This window comes from Psammomys obesus, unplaced genomic scaffold, assembly GCF_907164565.1.
Source record: "Psammomys obesus unplaced genomic scaffold, mPsaObe1.curated_primary_1811, whole genome shotgun sequence".
NCBI lineage: Eukaryota > Metazoa > Chordata > Mammalia > Rodentia > Muridae > Psammomys > Psammomys obesus.
In genome coordinates, this window is record NW_026590905.1 from 2,550,500 (window position 1) to 2,569,743 (window position 19,244).

A 19,244-nucleotide genomic window follows, 5' to 3' on the forward strand; every position below is an offset into this window, starting at 1 on the left:
AGAAAGAAAGAAAGAAAGAAAGAAAGAAAGAAAGAAAGAAAGAAAGAAAGAAAGAAAGAAAGAAAGAAAGAAAGAAAGAAAGAACCACACTGGGATAACTGAGACAAGAGGGTTATGAGTTCTAGGACAGCCTGACTATAAAGCAAGATCTTATCTTAAGAAACAAAGCTGTCGGTACAACTTTTTCATCAACAAAATATTATCTGGAATCCCTGGAATAAAACCCAAGCTGTTCTTGCTCATTAGATAACAAAACACTTGTAGCCTTGCCCAGAACTGTCTTTACCATCAATGTGTTGAAAGGTCACTCAGTGGAACCTTCCAGAATCTAGGTGACCAGTCTTAATGCCAATGATCTGACTAAAAGAGAGTTCACATCTAGAAAGGATTGAGGAGAAAAAAAAATCAAATCCTGGAACAGGGTGCACCAAGGGTTAAGCAAGCCCACCATGGAGGTATGCAACTTCACTGTGTGCTACACACAGATAGAAGCTGACCCAGTGACCGGGCATTCATGCCATTGAGAAACTGTTACAACAGTGAACTGTTGTGAGATTTTTGTTTGTTTGTTTGTTTGTTTTGCATGCGCTGTGTATTCAAAGGCTGGTTTCTGTACTCAGAGATCTGGTGATCTGGCTGTGGTCCTGACTTCGGAATTGACATTATTTGGAAGCACCTCCTGTATGTTGTAAACATTGTTCTCCATCACCTTCTAGTTGGTTAAATAAAGGGCTGAACAGCCAATAGCTGGGCAGAAGAGGATTAGGCTAGATTTCAGAACCCAGTGAAGAGGTTCTCAGGTGGGGACTGGGAGATTACCATGAGGACATGGATGAACAAGGAGATGCCAGAATGACACTAAGATGACAGGTAACAGGCCAGGTGGCCGGGAAGTAGGCCAGGCCAGTATAGTCAGGTTAGAATAGCTCAGATATGCCCAGGTACAGTGCCTGAAGCTTTTAATAAAAATAGTAGGTCTCAAGGAGAGCAACAGAACCAAAACATCTGGGCCTAGAGGTCTTTTCTGAGACTGATAATCCAACCAAGGACCATGCATTCAGATAACCCAAAACCCCTGCACAGATGTAGCCCATGGCAGCTCAGTCTCCAAGTGGGTTCCCTAGTAAGGGGAACAGGGGCTGTCTCTGACATGAACTGAGTGGCTGGCTCTTTGATCACCTCCCTGATAGGAGGAGCAGCCTTACCAGGCTACAGAGGAAGACAATACAGCCAGTCCTGGTGAAACCTGATAGGCTAGGGTTAGATGGAAGGAGAGGAGGACCTTCCCTATCAATGGACTGGGGAAGGGGAATGGGAGAAGAGGGAGGGAGGAGGGGATGAAGGAGGGGCTACATCTGGGATACAAAATGAATAAACTGTAATAAATAAAAAAAATTAAAGAGAAAAAATTAGGTCCCCATGTCATTCTTTGGGAGCTAGGGTGGGCAATGAATCTGAATTTTGTGGTTGTTATTATAAGGGATAGGATTAAATTTTAAGTAAAAATTAAAATAGTAGACAGAACCCCCCTCTGTAAAATTTGGCAGTTGGGTATGATACCTGAATTTACTATCCTCTAGTTAGGGCCTCCTCAGAGCTGTGTTGATGGGGACTGATTCAAGAGTCAACTGTGAGCTCCTATACTTTGGAAGAGGACTGAAGGAGAGGGGCATACACAGAGAATGGCCGTGATCTCAGACTACAGGTGTTAATCTGCTAATGTGTGCTAAATTCAGGATTTGTCTGTCCATTGCATGGGTACTGGTGTCTGAAGAAATACTAAACATTAATTTTAAAAGTGAAAGAATCCTATGTTTTTGGTTAAAACTCACAAAATGACCATCTATATCAACAAGCTGGCCTTGAGAATGCAACGGAAAGACTGACAGATCAATGGTAATTATATTAAGGATATGCAACTCAGGCTATCAGACAAAGGGTGTGGGCAATCAGGCCTTCACCTAGGGAGGCGTCAGTGTAAGGGCTACAAGCCTGGGGAGCAGAGAGAGAGAGTTGGACAACATGGAAGTTGTGAAGGAGGAAAAAATATGCTATGGGATGAAGCGATTGTAACCTGTACATAACAGTGGTCTTTATTGCCCGTGTTGGGTAATCTGTAGCCTGGCCTGAAAGATGAGCTAAGAAACTTGGTCTTTGTCCTATGGGTAACTATGAACCACTGGCAGTTTATACCATATGAGCAGAGTCTCAGAGAGACCTCTTTAGCAGAGATATGGAATAAAATAATACTCATAGACATGAAGAATTGGAAATAAGCTCTCCCTCCCTCTTCCCCCTGTCTTTTCCTTATTTTTATTTTAAAATCACAAGCATTCATGAGCATACCTGCTGGAAGTTTTAATTCAATAACTTCACTAATCACTGAATTTGGACAGTTATTAGTTATTCCTCGTGTGATATGAGGACGGGATCAGTAAAATCCTCAGAGGGATGTGGTGAGAAATACAGTAACATGTGTAACATGCTAAGACTGGTGCCTTGCTCACACTGAGACTGCCAACTGGAAATCATTTCCCTTTGCTGGAAAGAGCCCAGCGTGGTCATGCTCATTTCCCCTGAAACTGGAAACGCTAAGAATGCAGACATCCTAGATGACAGACACCAAATGTGGCCACAAACTTAAAGGATCATAATGTTTATTATAATGTTAAAGGATCATAATGCTCGAAAAAAAGAATAAAACAAAACAAAATTTCTGGGAGGTAACAATCAGATTCTGACAAACACATGCACTGGTACTGAAAACGGTGACAGGAGGGAGATGGCAGGTTTCTTATTGTTGGGCTGGAAGCTTATAGATCAGTCAGGATCCATCAACATCAGCATCCCATTATAATTGACTAGGATTGGACACAGAAGAACTCATGTTTAATTTAACATACATACAGATGGCTACACACAAATACTTCTGTATAGGCGTAGGTACATAGATGAGTACACACACACACACACACACACACACACACACACACACTTCCTTTGTCCCTAAGAGAACTTAACAGAAATAACGCCTCAGCAGAAATAAGCATTGTGGAGGCTGGAGAAATGGCTCAGTGGTTAAGAGCACTGGCTGCTCTTTCAGAGGTCCTTGGTTCAATTCCTGGAAACCACATGATGGTTCACAGCCATGTATAATGGGATTCAATGCTCTCTTTGGCATACAGGCTCGATGTGCAGATAGAGCACTCATAAACTTAAAATAAAGAAATAAGCATTGTCTTTTGGTCCCTCACTGCTTCGTTTCCAATAAATGAATCTCCCTTGAATGCAGATTAAGGGGCTGGGAGACTAGATAAAAAGTGGCCCACGTTAGGAAGCCAAGTCCTAGAAAGCTGGGTCCAAACAACAGTCCAAACAGCGGGGTGTCCATTTCCATGTGAGTCACATGAGCTGATCATGGAACCTCTTTGTCAGAATGAAGGAGGGATGTAAAAGAATGGGAATCCCCAGAACCACACAGGGCTCACAGAAGGGTGAAATCCTCAGTACTACTCCATTGTCCTCTACCAGTGACATTCTGTCCTCTCCCTTCTGGCTTACATTTTCATCACACTAGGTCCCAAGGGTACATGCACATCCTTGTCCAACTCGGATGAAAAGCCCTGTGCAGTTTACAAGGACCACTCTAAGAGCTAAAGGATAATGGCTCTCTTCCCCACTTAGAGCTAGTCCAACAGGATCCCAAGATGTGTCTCCTGGTCTTATTACCTCAGAATGAGCCTTGGACGTCCTCATCTGTGAAGTCTGGGGAAGAAAGCATCTAGGCTGTAGGCAGGCATTGGGTCCCCTGGTCCACTGTGCCTAGGCCACCTAGCTTGTTCAGAAGGCCACCATCAAACAACCTTGCCTTAGTCATTCCTAAAGGCTATTTGTCTGTTTTCTTAGTTGGCTCCTCTTCCTCCTCTTCTTCCTCTCTCTCTCTCTCTTCTCTCTCTCTCTCTCTCTCAAAAAAAAACCTCCCTAGAGCCTCCACAACCCTCTCCCAGAGGCCAGAAAAACCAAGAGTTCAAAACAGATGCTTCATGTAAGGAGGGAGTGTGATACAACAAGAGAAGAAAGATCATTAGGGAATTGATATGGAACACAATTTAAATGGATGACGGACGAGCTGGGAAAGGGGAAGGCGTCTTGACCCTGCAACCCGGTTGAGGGACTACGCTATGTCACTAGCTGTAGATCTTGGCTAATCAAGGTTTCTGTCTTTCTGCCACGTCTAGCTAAGAGTCTCAGCTGAAAGCCCCTTTGCTGTACATGAGGAAGCCCAGAATGTCTAGGCAATAAGGAACTGCCTCCTGGGTCCTCCCCACTGGCAAGGTTGGCCTCTGGAGACCCATTAGTGGAATGACTGTTACTGTCCACAGGGGAACAGCAGTTCCTCATGTCATGGACGCAGTGTCCTCCCAGGAGACCTGTCGACTAGCCCCTGGCCATACTTGAGATAAGAGCAGGAACTCAGGCCTGGAAGCCCAGACACCTGAAGTCATTGCCTACTTCTCGTGGTGCCTGGCATTGGGGGAGACACCTCTCCTATGGCTTCATTAGTGTAGCTCCGATCATCATGATACCAGGGCCAGTCTTAGGGAATATGTTGCAGAATAGCCTTGTTTTACACAAGAAGAAAGAGAATCCAAGATTATCCAAGTAAGATATTCAAGGAAAACAAACACACACACACACACACACACACACACACACACACAACTGTGACAAACTTGGGTCTAGAACAAAAGCCCCCTCATATCTTTTTACAGAGTTATGCTGCTACTTCTGACCTTTTTATGCTCTTCTACTAAGCAGAGTGACAAGGAAATACAAAATATTTCCCCCTCCAAAACTCTCAAATTAAAATGAAATTCAGGAGGCTGAAGCAGGCAAAAGCACTTTCAGAAAACCCGGCTTTGATTCTCAGCCACATGGCAGCTTACAACTATCTATAGCTCTAGTTCCAGGGGATTAGACCCCTTTTCTGGCCTCCTTGGGCATCAGATGTGTACATACATACAAGCTAATAATACAAATAAATAAATAAATCTTTTAAGTAAATAAATAAAAATGAACTCATGTTTTCATTCTGGTGATATCTGGATATGGTCGCAGAAAGCAATTAGCTATGAACTGTTGCATGAAACACTGTTTCTGTAACATAGAGCTATGTGTACCATGGAAGTGTTAAAGGGAATCATTTTTAATACTGTGTTCTGTTGGTTTGAGTTTATGCCATGACCTTGTTTATGTTACTTCTGCCTGAAGCGCTCCCTTCTACCTCACATGTGGCCCCCTTGGACAACTCCAGTGGACATTATCACCCAGAAACAAATGCTAATGAGCCCTGTTTCTATGGCCTGTAGTGCTGTTATGGCTAGCTGCTACATCAGCGGAGCCGGTCTCTGAGCGGCCAGAGAAACTTGCCTTTACTGCAACGAGAGCCCATCTATTTGCTTGTTCACACCCAGCTCTCCAGTGTAGTCTATGCCAGAAGAGCACTATTTTTCTCTCACAGCACTGAGGTCAGTTTTGGCTCTGGTAGGATGGTTTCTAAAAGAATCCATCAGTGACTGGTTTTTAAGGATTCATAACATGGCTGGTGAGATGGCTCCAGTGGGTTAAGGTCCTTTCAGCCATGACTGATGACCTGAGTTTGGACCCTAGGACCCACATGGATAAAGAAAACTGACTCCTACCCGTCATCCTCTGACCTTCACACATGGTTGGAACAAACTCTCACTCATCCCCCAACACATACACAATTAAATAAATAAAATAATACATTTAAGGAAGAATAATAGTACTGGAGATTAATAGTACATGGACTTTGAAGTCTGTCTCAAAATTAAAAATATACAGACATCAAATAAACATAGGTAGATGCTTGATGACATAATTCATTAGCCAATTATGAATGTGAATCTATTAGCACTATACAGATTTTTGGGTGACTGTACTCCCAAACATTGACAATATCAAATGTGAAGAAGGAGGTGACAGTACAGGAATTCTCATTCATTACTGCTGGAAAGGCAAAATACTATAGCTGCTTTGGGAGACAGTCTGGCTGCTTTGGAAAACAGCTAATTGTAGCCTTAACCTACAATCCACTACACATGCTCTTGGGATTTACCGAAATAAATTGAAAACTTCTGTCCATACAAAAATTTGCATATGAATGTCTCACAGCAGCATTATTCATAACTTCTGAAAAATAAAAGGTCATCAAAATGTCCCTTAAATGGTGAATAAGCAAGATGTTACATCCACATAATGATGTATTAGTTATTAATAAAATAAAATTATATTAAGCCACAAACAGTGAAAAGCACTTTTACTGCTAAATGAAGAATCCATTTGAAGAGGCTGCATGTTAGAATTGTAACTATACGATATTCTAGAAAAGGTAAAACAATTGACATGAGAAAAATGGAGGGTAGGGGTGTCATAGGATAGTTGAATAGCAAAGAATGGGAAATTTTTAAGCCAATGAATCTTTCCTGTGTTATATTCTGATTATAAATACATGACATTATGCACTGTCGCGCTTTTTTTGCACAATATAAAGAGCAAACTCACATATAAACTATGGCCTTTGGTTGATAATAACTTACAGTATAGCACCTAGACTACCATAAGTGCATAGGTGATGGGGGACCTTTGTCCTTCATTTTTTATAGATCTGTATGTATGAATAGTACTCCTGTATGAATAGTAGGTATGTGACGACCTCAGACCAACAAACTTGGAGAGGACATTTGCAACTGCCAAGAGCCTAGTAGACCTATTTTATATGTTCTGAAATATTCTATACTCGGTAAGGTAACACTGAAGAAAAACTTAAGGAATAAAGACAGTATTATCCAGAAGAGGACACAAATGGCCAATGAACAGATGAGAGGAGGTTCAACTTTCATTAATGCGATCATCCAAGTGCAAGTTAAGCGTAATCAAACTGTCGCTTAGTTACACAGTCTGCAGATGGAACACCCACAGGGTATAAACTGATCAGCACAGTGGGGAGATGAAATGTGTGTGCAGCGCCAGGGGCTAAGCATATTGACACCAGAGCTGGGAGACAATTTTGCAAAATCTGCTTAAGTTCAGAGTCCTCAAATCTCATCACCCAGGATGCCCATTTCTGGATAAATAGTCTAGAAAATGCATCTTCGACAGGAGACATATGTGAGCATGCAACAGGATGAGACTTACAACGTAGCAATTGGATAACAGATGCCAAACTCAAGAGACTGATGGCTGCAAGGAGGACAATGGATGGGATGGAATGAAATGGAAAGGGACACACAAGGGACTTCTTACACTGTGCTGGATATGTGGGAAGATCATTGTATTTTTTTCCATAGTTTACATTTTAGAATAGATTTTTAATATGCATTATGATGAACGTGATTTTTAAAAACCATTCGTGAATTACAGACCAAATCCTTAGTCCTGATTGCAGCTTTTATTAGCACACTGGCTTTAGATATCTTGTTTAATCCTTCTGTGTCTCAGTTTCCTCTTCTGTGAAATGGGGAAGAATGTAAATATGAAGGGAAAATAAGAAAAGCCAAAGCCACAAATGCATTTCTAAGGACTCATTATTCTCCCTGGGAACATGCTTGTCTCAGAGCCTAGAGATGATATCCTAAGAAACATGTATTCACTCTGCTGAATTCCAGCACTCAGAGGTTCACTCTCTCATGCCAGCTCGTGTTAACATCCTTTTCCCAGCAATTTTGGCAATCTGAAACCTTTGTTCTTTCTCTAAAGTAGGGTGGCTGTGGGAATAAAGGCAGAGGAACTACTAGTCACGTAGACCTCAGGAGGAAGAGTGGGGCCCTGGGAGAGAGTAAAAAAAGATGTAAGTGTTCTCTTTCAGGATGCCAAGTCTTCTCCACAGGTACCACTGGGCAGCAGACTATGCCTGGTTTGCACCACCTATCCACTCTAATGGATGCGTTTAAGTGTTCTGTGGTCATGAAAAGCACTTCCCCTGAACCTTTTTGTTTGTGCTGGAAATAGGAATGGATCCCCCTTGGTACCAGTGTGCCACATGACAAATCGAGAGTCAACTGACAAGCGAAACCTCTGCGCTCCACTCAGTTTTGATGAGAGTTTCTAACTCTTTGCAGCAGCAAGCGGTTGGTTTGGTAATCTTCCCTGAGGCTTTTTGGATGCAGAATGCTGATGAGACAAAAATGGGTGCGTCTTGGGTACTTCCTTCCACCATATGAAGCTCAGTTCCTGTCTTTCATGAAGAGGTACTTTCTATTAAACATAGAGGGTGGAAGTCGGGAGCATATGGCCAGGATCTGCCAACCAGAGCGTTCGTGCTCTCATTAATACCTCATTAATTAATTAATATCACTCATTAATACTGTCAGAGTTAGTATTACAAGAAACCATTAACACGAGTCCAGCAGCACAAGAAACCGTCAATGATTCATTTCTTGGGGAATATGTATTCATCTATTTGTTTGTTTATTGATTTAGAAACAGGGTGTCATGCAGCCCAGGCTGGCTTTCAACTCTTTCTGTAGCTGAGTATGACCTTGAACTCCTGATCCTCCTGTCTCCACCTACCTTGTGTTAGAATTACAGGTGTGTGCCACCATACCTGGCATTTAAGTAGACAGTTGTGTCTACAAAATAGAAAAGAATTTTTAAATCTTTATTTAAAGATTTTTTTTTTAAATTTGTGTGTGCGCATGCCTACATACTTGCATGAGAACTGTGTGCATGCATAGTCAGAGAACATAGGTGCCAGATTCCCTGAAGCTAGATTACAGGCAGCTTAAACTTGGGTACTTTGCAATAGCATTAAGTGTCCTTAGCTGTCAAGTTATCTCTCCAGTCCAAAAAGAACTTTTTTTTTTTTTTAACAAAGCATCCATAACCCTGAGAGACCTCCCCAGACACAGTTGATTGTATGGTCCATTCTGTCTCATCAGCATCCAAAAGTCCTGAAGAAAAACACCATCCCAAACATTTGCCATTGCAAAAGTTAGAAATGCCAGTCAAAACCGCCTGGAGCACAAAGTAGCTGTCCAATTTTGTCAGATGAGTCCAGCTTTGCTGTGTGGCACACACGTCTATCCACTATAGGTCTCCAATGCCACTCTCAGCATGTACTTTTGACCAGACCTCTGGTCTTTATCTGAAGGATCTTGGGTTTAAAAATTATACAGACTTGCTGGTCTGTTTTGTTTTTCCGTCTTGTGGCTTTTGTTGTTGGGTTTTGTTGTTGTTGTTTTAGGGTATCTTATTCTGTAGCCTATGCTGGTCTGGGACTCACTATGTAGTCCAAGCTGGCTTCAAAATTGAGGCTGTCCTCCTAAACCAGCCTCCAGGGTGCTGTCACGAGTCAGAACATGCACCTTTAAAAATATATCCAACCCTTAGAACAATTTTGGATATGAGTAGACAATAGAGAGTTGTAGAGGACACAGGTGAACAAATATACTCCATTGCCAGTCTGTGCCAGTAAGTGTCCTTGTTCCAGCATCCAGCACTGGTCCAACAGAGGAAACCTGTGTTGCCTGCCATATGTCCCTTGTGAAACAGGGAAAACAAAGAAGTGCAATACTTTCTGAATACCCACATTTGCAAATGAAAGATAAGTGGTATTATTTCAAATGAATCAATATAAAATTATCTCATAAGTTTTCTTGTTGCTTTCATTAATATGCTATAAAATCTACCTAATTAAAAAAATAATATTTTATGAGGGGTGACCAGGTCTTCAAGACTAGCAATGTATTTCACATCCTCATTATGAATTTGAAGCAAGAGCTCCAAGGCCTCAAATGGCCAGTAGTGACATATTGGGCAGTCCCACTTTAAAGAGTGAGATAGATAGTAAACAAACAAACAAGGGCAGGGAGGGAAGGCCTAAGGAATTGACAATAACTGAATAGTTTAAAAGACTTAAAAGCAGGAACCTGACAAGTACCTGTGCTTTGGATGCTGAAAACAGAAATTGTTTGTTTAGCCCAGTTCTAGCCTTACTTCATCACATCTGTATTTGAGCGATCAAGGAGATTCTAAAATCATATTGTAAATTAACAATACCTTTGCTCTGGCTGCTCTCCTTCCTGATAAGGTCTAACCTGACCCTTTGGGGCCATGGAGCTCTTCAAGTCTCATAAACCAGATACACCAAAGACTCAGAAAAAAACAGGCAAACCCCGGCAGCCAGCTCACAGGAACGGCATCGAGCGGGTATCCATTCCCTTTGCCTGCATTCCAGATAAGCTAACACGGAACATTTTCCTGAAGTTCGTGGATGGGCTCCTCAGTGAGTTCTTTGATCCTCCAACTCAGCAGAAAGCCTGGGACCTCCACTACCATCAAGGATGAGAAGCTCTGTCAGTGGCAGATGGCTCTGACACTTTATAATGTGTTAGCAAAGAATGGAGGCACTGTGAAACCCCCTCTTGCTAGAGAGCCAACCATGATGTTGTCTCAAGACGGGTGAAATCCAAACCATATTGTTTTCTGAGAGAGGATCCCACGGCGTCAACCTCATGATGCAGCTGAAGATGTCTTTGTCAGGATGTCTTTCTGCCTTCACCCCACGTTTGCTGGGATCATGGGCATGTGCCAACAAGACCAGTGATTTTTTTAATCCCCTCCCAATCCAATCAAGGTATTTTAAGAATTATTTTAGTATTTTATTTTTGTGGGTGTTTTCCCTGCATGTATGTGTGTGTATCATATGCATGCAGTACCCATGGAAAGCAGAAGACGTGTTGGAAGTCACCCACACTCAGGAAGGGGTCTTCCAACCTTAGTTAATTCTCTCTGGGCTCCCTCACAGATGTTCCCACAGTGTGGTTTTGAAATCTACTGTGGCCTTCTTAGACCAGTCAAGTGGCAATGAGTATTTCTTTGGATAAGACTGCCTCTCATTGATTTGATACTCATGCGTCTCCTCAAACTGCCCCTGCCCCTCAATTGCTCATTCTTATTTAATAAAGCAAAATGCACCCAATTCATTGCCAAGGACTCCCTAAGTCTTTACAGCGTCAACATGATTCAGAAATCCAAGCCCAACATTTCCTCCTCCCAATCACTGGAAATACAGGGTAGTGCCACCAAGCCAGGCCAGATCCTTTTTTTTTTTTTTTTTTGAGTTATAATCCTGGGGTTCTGGGGAACACAATCAGGAACGCTGCTCAGAGAAGGTGACATAGAATCCTAAGTTTAGGGAGGTGTCAAGGCATCACGGGAGCCACCACATATGTTGCTAATGCTGGAGCCTGTAACCATGGATGCAGGGGTGTACTTCAGGCCTTCGTACCTGACTGCTTTGGGCTAACGTTTTCTAAAAAAAAAAAAAAAAAAAAATCATCCTAAGAAAAGATCTTCAACGATGTATTATTTTGAACACACCGAGTGGTACACCAATTGAAGAATCTCCCCTTTACTTACTTCATAGACAGCAAACACGGTTAACCACACCCTAGCCTAACTTCTGTGCTGTGCCTTTCATTAGATTTTGAGGTTGAGGAAAAAAAAAATTATTATGTCTTTATCACGGAAAAGAACTTATTTTCTGGAAATGATCTCGAATGTCCTGAGGTAGACCCAGGGAGACAGAAGGGAGAAGCAGCAACTGTGGATACATCATTGGACGGCAGCTTCTCCAATGCAAGTCACCTGTTTAATGGAGGCCTCACAGGCCTGGCTGCTTTTCCCTTTGAGTCCACCAGGATGGGTAATCCTGACTGTCAAACTGATAGGATTCAATCTCTGCATATGGCTGGGAGGGTGCTTCCGGAGAGCTTCCACTGGAAAGACCCACTCTGAATGTGGGTGGACTCGCTCCATGGGTTTCAGTCCTGGACTGAATAGAGAAGAGGAAGTGAGCAGGACACCAACACTCATCTCTGTTTTGGGACTTCAGATGCAATGTGAACAGGCACCTTCTGCTCTTGTCATCATGTGTTCCCTATCATGGTGCACTGCATTGCACCTTCCGACTGTGAGCCAAAGCAAGACCCTTTCTTTCCCCTCAAGTTGCATAGTTGCAATATTTTATCATAGCAACAAGGAAAGTCAGCACTGGCTTCACCAATCATCTGGGTCCTCCACACCTTCAACCCCATACTATCCTTGAGGTGCTTGGGTGGGAGACTCTCCCTGGGTCTAGGAGGGATCTCCACGTCTTCCTGGAGATATCCCTGCTCCTCACTTGGGACTCCATGACGCTTACCTTCACAGAGGTGAAGCTTTGCTTCTTCCTTGCTTTCAAAATTGGGAAGGTTGTCAAACTGCATTTCCTTGACTTGTTCGCATCCATTGGAATCCTGCAGGAGAGAGAGCGAAAAATAAAAAGTTGGTTCTGGGCATGGAAGGATATGTCTGTAATGCCAGCACTAGATCTAAGGAAAGAGGATCTCAAGTTCTAGGCTACTCTGAGCTACATAGAAAGACCCTGTCTCAAAGATGGTGGAGGAGGAGGTAGTGGTGGTGGTGAGAGTGATGGTGGTGGTAACGGTGGTAATGGTGGTGGTGGTGGTAAAGCAACAATAGCAAGGTGGAAATATGGATAAAATACAAATAAAGGCCATCATACTTGGGAAAAAGAAAGAGGGAAAGCTGATGTCCTGTCACCGTTCTTGTGCCATCCTCATTCACAACACAACTCGGTGAATAACTAACTTGCTACAAGATAAAAGAACTTATACATGGTTATGGAATCTAAACAGAGTTGTGCTATGTTAGTGGAAGGCAAGTCATAGGGGACTCTGGGGACATTTTCAGTTCTTGTTAGCTGTGGAGTACTCTTGAAATTTTGTCCCCTGATGTTCCTCTGCAGCCACCAGCTCTGGCAAGAGCAAATGGAATTTGAAAAATACAAGAAACGGGGCCAGAATGGGGTTCAGTGCGAAGTCATTATAGTTGTTAGCTTTTGCAGACATTATCGCCAATCAGTAATGGCAACACCATGGTTTTTTTTCAATTATTCACAGAATTGAAGACAAGCCAGGCACACATTTATTGAGGAATTATATATCAGAAAACAAGATCTCATTTTCCCTAGCCAATGGGAAGTTTAAAATGTGACGTGAATGCTTTATGAAATCTGATAGTTTTAAAATGAGGTTGGCCTTCCTATGCAAACTGAGTAAAACCAGCAGAACTGTATGCAATAGGGTTCCATATTTGTCTAATAAAATTACAGTGTTAACATCTCAATACAGGCATCCAATAGAAGCTAGAAGAAGAGAAGTGTTAAAACAAAACAAACAAACAAAAACAAAAACCTCCCTTCAAGGAGTAGAAATGGAGAGTTGAGAAAAAATTTCTTAAGTATGCCATCTTTGCTAAGCATCATGGTATATGTGCTTGTTATCCTGGAACTTGGGGGATAGAATAGAAAGATGGCAAGTTTAAGGCCAGCCTCAAATATGCTAGGGGGTCTCAACACACAGCACAAATAACACTGACTCAAATAATTCTCTTCAGTCTCTCAAGCAGCTGGGACAACAGGATCACGTCATTGTTTCTAGCTACAGGACACATACGCACACATACACATACTGTGCACATGATGATAATAATAGCAATAATAATGATAATAATAATAGGAATAAACTATGTGAAAGTCAGCAAAAAACAAATTGATTCTCTGTTATCATTAGTTTCCTTCTTTCTTCTATATTTTGTAGAAACATTTGCTGAGGAAGTTCTACCGAAAATCTAGCTATACTCTTTGCCCCTAAGGCAAACTCTTGGTGCAGGAGAGGAGATGGAACAAATAATGTCAGCAGTGTGTGCAGAGTGCACAGGCACTCTCTTGGCAATTTTGGGAACAAGCAAAAGAAGCTTATTCTAAGTACTACCGTTTTATTTTCAAGCTCTATTTAATCATAGAAAGGAATTAAGTTCAAGGTCCCAGGCCCTAGGGAAATAGTTTTCTGAGTCCAGACAACTCGGGGACAGTTTGTAAGGAGATAGTTGTCTGAGTCCAGCCATCTCAAGGACAATTTCTCCATCTTGCTGACAAGGTCAACTAAGTTCATGTTCTTAGGCCCAGGGACCAACTCCTATCCTGATTGATGGAAACTCTGTTGTTCAACCCCTAATATAAAAACATGGTTGAACAATGCTACAGCCCATCCTGCTCCCCCTTGTTTTATGGTTTCATTCTTTAAATATGCTATACAATATCCTTTCAGGGTCATAGTTCAGCTCCCAACTCTGTTCTGCAGTCATGATTGATCAGTAGTGGCTTGATTACAATACATTTTTTATCACCTGCATTGACCTGGTGTTTGAGTTATGTTGGATTTAAATGGAGCCCATGACAGTGGTGAGAGGTCTAGCTGGGAGAGCAGAGGCAGGCTTCCAGAAGAACACAGTAGAACATCCTTGAAGAACAAGCATAGAAGACAGAGTCAAGGGCAGATGAGCAAGGCACACAGAGACCAAAGTATGAAGGAACATTTGCTGTCTTTTCCGGGAGTTTCAAGCAGTCCTGAGACATCCTGAAGGGCTATGTAGGTGAAGGTTCACATAGCCCAGGTTAGTCTTATGGTCTGTGTGGTCTCTTTACACCTGGACTGACATGATCGCTCTGTGTTTTAAAACCATTTCATGGCAATGCCATGGGGCACTGCTTGGAGGAACCTGGTTAAGAAGCCATTCCGTGAACTTATTGAGAAACAGAGGGGCTCAGCCAAGGCAGGGACACAGGGGACATTTGGACTAGGAAATAAACTGAGAGATGGCTTTCAACTGGATGTAGCATTGGTCAGCTCTCAACACTGGGGAGAAATAAAGCTTCTCTTGTCAAGGCCCTGTACCACATCCTCCTTTGTCTACTTCACAAGGAAAGTGGATGCTGCAAAATACATCATTCATACAGCTGGGACTTTTTCTTCTCTTTCCCTTCCCTGGCAGATGAAGGTAGAGTCAGACCAATGCCTGCACATGATGCTGAAGGACCTTGGAGCCGCATCAGCAAGCTGCCAAGAATCCAGTGAACCACTTGGTCTTCTCTCTGCTCCATTCCCTCATCTGTAAACAGATGAGACCAGACCAGATGAATTCTCAAGGCCCTTCTAGCAATTTTAATTCTAATCCTACAAAACACCGTCAGGCTGAACACACACACACACACACACACACACACACACACAGACAGACACACACACTGGAGTGCTGTGAATTATTCCTAATTTGTCGTCCTTGAACAATTCTGTGTTTACCACAGATTCTGTTTTCATTTATGCATTATCTGGCTTCGAGCAATAACACTTAAGCCTGACTCAAAAACTTGCAAATGCTTTTTAAATCTTGAGAATATGTTGTGAGGGCTAGGGGTGCAGCTCAGTGGTAGAACACATTACAAGGTCCTAGGTGCCTATCAACATACAGTGCACAAAAACTGCAGTGGGTTGCAGAGGAAATGAATTTAAATTACTTAATATTTCCTTTACCTTTTATTACAGGAATGGTTAAAGATAATAAACAGCTCAGAGCTGGAGTAATGATCCTTGTGAAAAATGAATCTAAAGTGAAGATTCACATTCTTTCACATACAGATCAGAATTCCTTCTCTCCCCACAATACTTTTTTTCCTCCTGGATTTAGCGACACTTCCCTATGTGAACTACCTTTGTCACAACTTTAGTGTCACTTAATTTTCCTAGAAAGGTGTTTAAATTTTTGTCTGTTCTTGATCCTGAGTCTTGTAGAACTATGTGTGGTGAGCTGTCCTGTTGGTTTGTTTGTGATTTTAGTTCCTCATGAGGTTGAGCATGGTGATGTGCCTCAGTTTAGATTAATTCATAAAAGAACTTAGAGCATCAACGAAGTACTAACCACTGTGCTATGTATGAAGGAAAAATAATAAAAAATGGATTCCATGGATTCCTTGTTATCAAGAAGTTTGGAATCTGGAAGCCACAAAGATGTCAAGTTCCTGTTGTGTGATATTTTAAACATATGTATCTATGTATAAGGGACACTGATGTCTAAAAGGAAAACATGTCTCTTGAGGTTGCCTGTTGTCATTTTGTTATTTTTACCACAGTCGACAGTGGCTTGATCTTTATGACCTTGAGGTTGTCTTTAGGGCAGATATGGTGGTAGAATAGGGTTAAAGTGACAGATTTAGGGTTACAGTAGAATAGGCTTACACTGACTCTCCTTGCATTTCTTCAAAAAGGAAGCTGATTGTCTAATGTACTTAAGTGACACTCCTGACAAAGCGAACTCAACTCTTCAGACATTCTATACGAGTCCTTGAATCTGTAATGGTCCAGTGATCTAATCATAAGGGCTGGAGGTTTTGGGAAACCCTCTCCCCTCTCCCCTCTCATCTAGAACAAGAGCTTTTAATCTCCCAGACAATCACCTGCCAGTGCTGGAGTGTTCCTGAGACAGCGAGGTTTTCCCCAATAATCCACTTCATGTTCGGCTGTTAATTTACATATGGAGGGTGCTTGTCGACTATTTGTGGGGAGGGCAATTGATATTGCACAAGAGATCCTTCCCACTGCTCCTTGCTATCTTCAGAAAAGCACAAAGAACAAATTTATCCTACTTTCTGTTCAAGAATTCTTGAGTTTTCAGAACATAGAAAACTTAGATTTCTTCTCTGTGCCTACTCCACCCCGGACACCCTGTGGGGATTTTGCCCAAACGTCTCCTCCCATGATAGAGCATACCACACAAATAACAGGTTGATATTGCACTGTAGTTATTTTACTCTGTTTTCTCCTTCTTCAATGATCTCTCCTTATATGGCTACCATTTCCAGTAGTATTGTGTTCTTGTCATCACTAGGTCAGCCAATGTCTGTTAGATCCCTTTAATGGTCCTAGTGATTTGACAAAAACAGCCCACACTAGCCTTTTTTTTTTTACCTTTTTAGCTGGTCACACCAAACTTTCACGGGGTTAGGGTCAGCTTAAACCATAATTCACTGCCCCAGAATCCTCCACATTTGAGAAGCATGCACTTAACTCAGGCAATATGGAGTTGGAGAGGGCAAAGTCAGAGGAATGGTTGGCATACTGTGAGATATGCCTTCGGGTTTCCATTTTCTTGGGTAAAGACTGACATAAAGAAGGCTTAAATCCCAGAACCAGTAAGGCATGGCTCAGAATCTCCCTCTGTAGCCCAGGCTGGTCCAACACTTGCTATGTTGCTGTGTTGACCAGGCTGGTCTCAAACTTAACTCCCCGTCCCCCTGCTTCTCAGCCTCTTGACTCTGAGATTACAGGCACGGGCCATGTCTGAAGATTCCTTAGAATTCCACCACCCCTTTCTCACCCTAATTCAAGACAAAGGAGTTGAATATGAAAACATGAGATGTTTCCAGTTTTGAATCCTACATCCAAAGTGTCAGTTAAGATGGAGGAAGCTGATTTAAACAAAACAAACAAACAAAAACGTATCCGAAAGAATAAATTTTCCTAAGCCCCATGTGACCTGAATATTTCTGACTGTAAATGCTCAGAGGGTGTGTAACCACCACCTTTAAAATAAACAATATAGCCAGTATTGGGGATTTTCCTGCAGTGCAGGCAAGCACCAGTGAGGAAAGTTGATCTCCACACATGATACACCCACTTCCTCAGGACAGTCTTGTGTGCAAAGGGCTGAGCTGTGTGTTTTTGCGTGTTCTCTGTCTGTAGTGTGAGCGAGGAGTGAGTGAGTGAGTGTGTGTGTTTATGTGTGCGTGAGACAATGACACCCATGTGCAGTGACAGGGACAAAGTGGAAAAAGAAAGGCTTCATGCCCCCCGTTGCAGGAATCAGAATCCCACCGCCTCCCTTCCAGCGCTCAGCTGGAGTCCCTAACACACGGTTCCATCAGTAGGAGAGTCAGATGCCCATGGGCGCTCAGCTGGTAAGGCCTAAAATTGCTCTCCTTCGCGCACCCGGCCCAGCCCTTGCTCGTACTTCCCTTCCCCCTCTCCACTTGCCCCACGAGGACCCAGCCCTAGCTGGCCCAGGGTTTGCGCCCATCACAAGCCTCTTCTCCCTGGTGCTTACTCTGTCCCGGTGAGGGCAGGAAGTGGGAGGAGCAGCAGCATCAGGCTGTCACAGACAGGGACGCTGCAGAGGTTTAGGAGGAGCCCTCAGCCCAGCGCATGGAGGGCCACACCCTCCTCCCGTTGCCGTAGAAACAGCTCAAGCCCTTTTTGTGACTCTGAGATGAACAGGCTTAGCCCAGTCAAGGCCCAAGCCATCTTTCACAGAAGCCAAAAGAACAAAGCTCTCCCAACCTCATTTTCTCTTGCCCCAGTTCACGGATAAGCCAAGATGTGAGTGAAATTCCAGAACTCCAAGATTAAAGTTGGTTGGATCGCCCAGACTGGAAAATTTCCAAGCCCCTTCAGAAACACTATGTGGAAGTAGACAAAAGCCTTGTGAGCATTTAGTCTCTACCAAGTTTCGGAAAGTACCATATGGAATTATAAGTGACAGTGGCTTGTCTTGAAGGGCTCTGCTGCAAGGAGGGGAGACTGAGAAGCAGAGTTGAGTTTGAGTGTTCAAGTCCTTAGCCATTTAGCAAGCAAGTACCTGAAGCAGTCAGTGAAGAACAGTCTGCAGTGTATTTGTGTGGGCTGTAAGCAGGGGGCTGTTGATGCTGACTCAATTAACACGGAGTTTCCCTAGGTAGCCCCGGTTGGCCTGGAACTCACTATGAAGAGCAGGCTGACCTTGAACTGGTGCTGATGCAGCCTCCTCCACTGGGATTGGAGGCGTATGCCTCCACATCCTGTTCGTGGCTGGCTTTATTTGGGAGGTGCTGTGTCAGTAACGCCATGAATTAGCAAGGGAGGGAGTGAAGAGGGACGTGTGAGAGGAAGAACGGGGCAGACGGAAGAGCAGCTTTGGGAAACCGGACGGCGCCCGGATGTGAAGGTGAGTGGACTTGGAATCCTGGAGCTGCACTTGGGCACCTGGGCCGACAGGGGTGCAGGTGACTAACAGAAAGCTGTGTTTGCTACTGTTCTTTTCACCGCAGCAAGGAAATAAAGCCAGCAGTGTCCATCAGCAGATGAGAGGATAAAGATGTGGCACACACACACGCTGGAATTTTATTCAGCACTAAAGAAAGATCGCGCAATATGAAAGACAATGGATGGGGCTGGAAAACTACTTTAGAGAAGGGAGCTCAAAGAGCATGTTTTCTCATGAGGATCCAAGCTTCTGTTACAGTAAATATATGTATCCAGTAGGGAGAGAAAATATGGGTGAAGACCAGG

At 43.1% G+C, this 19,244-nt stretch overlaps 1 protein-coding gene across 1 annotated transcript in view; it reads right to left on the reverse strand.

Annotated features, from left to right (window-relative positions):
• Positions 1-12,313, reverse strand: part of Dyrk4 (dual specificity tyrosine phosphorylation regulated kinase 4) — a 33,390-nt gene extending 21,077 nt beyond the window's left edge. Inside the window, exon 1 of the mRNA XM_055609449.1 lies at positions 12,227-12,313. Within this exon, the coding sequence (XP_055465424.1) occupies positions 12,227-12,313 (87 nt within the window). The remainder of the gene's footprint in view (positions 1-12,226) is intronic.
• Between the last annotated feature and the right edge of the window lie 6,931 nt (positions 12,314-19,244).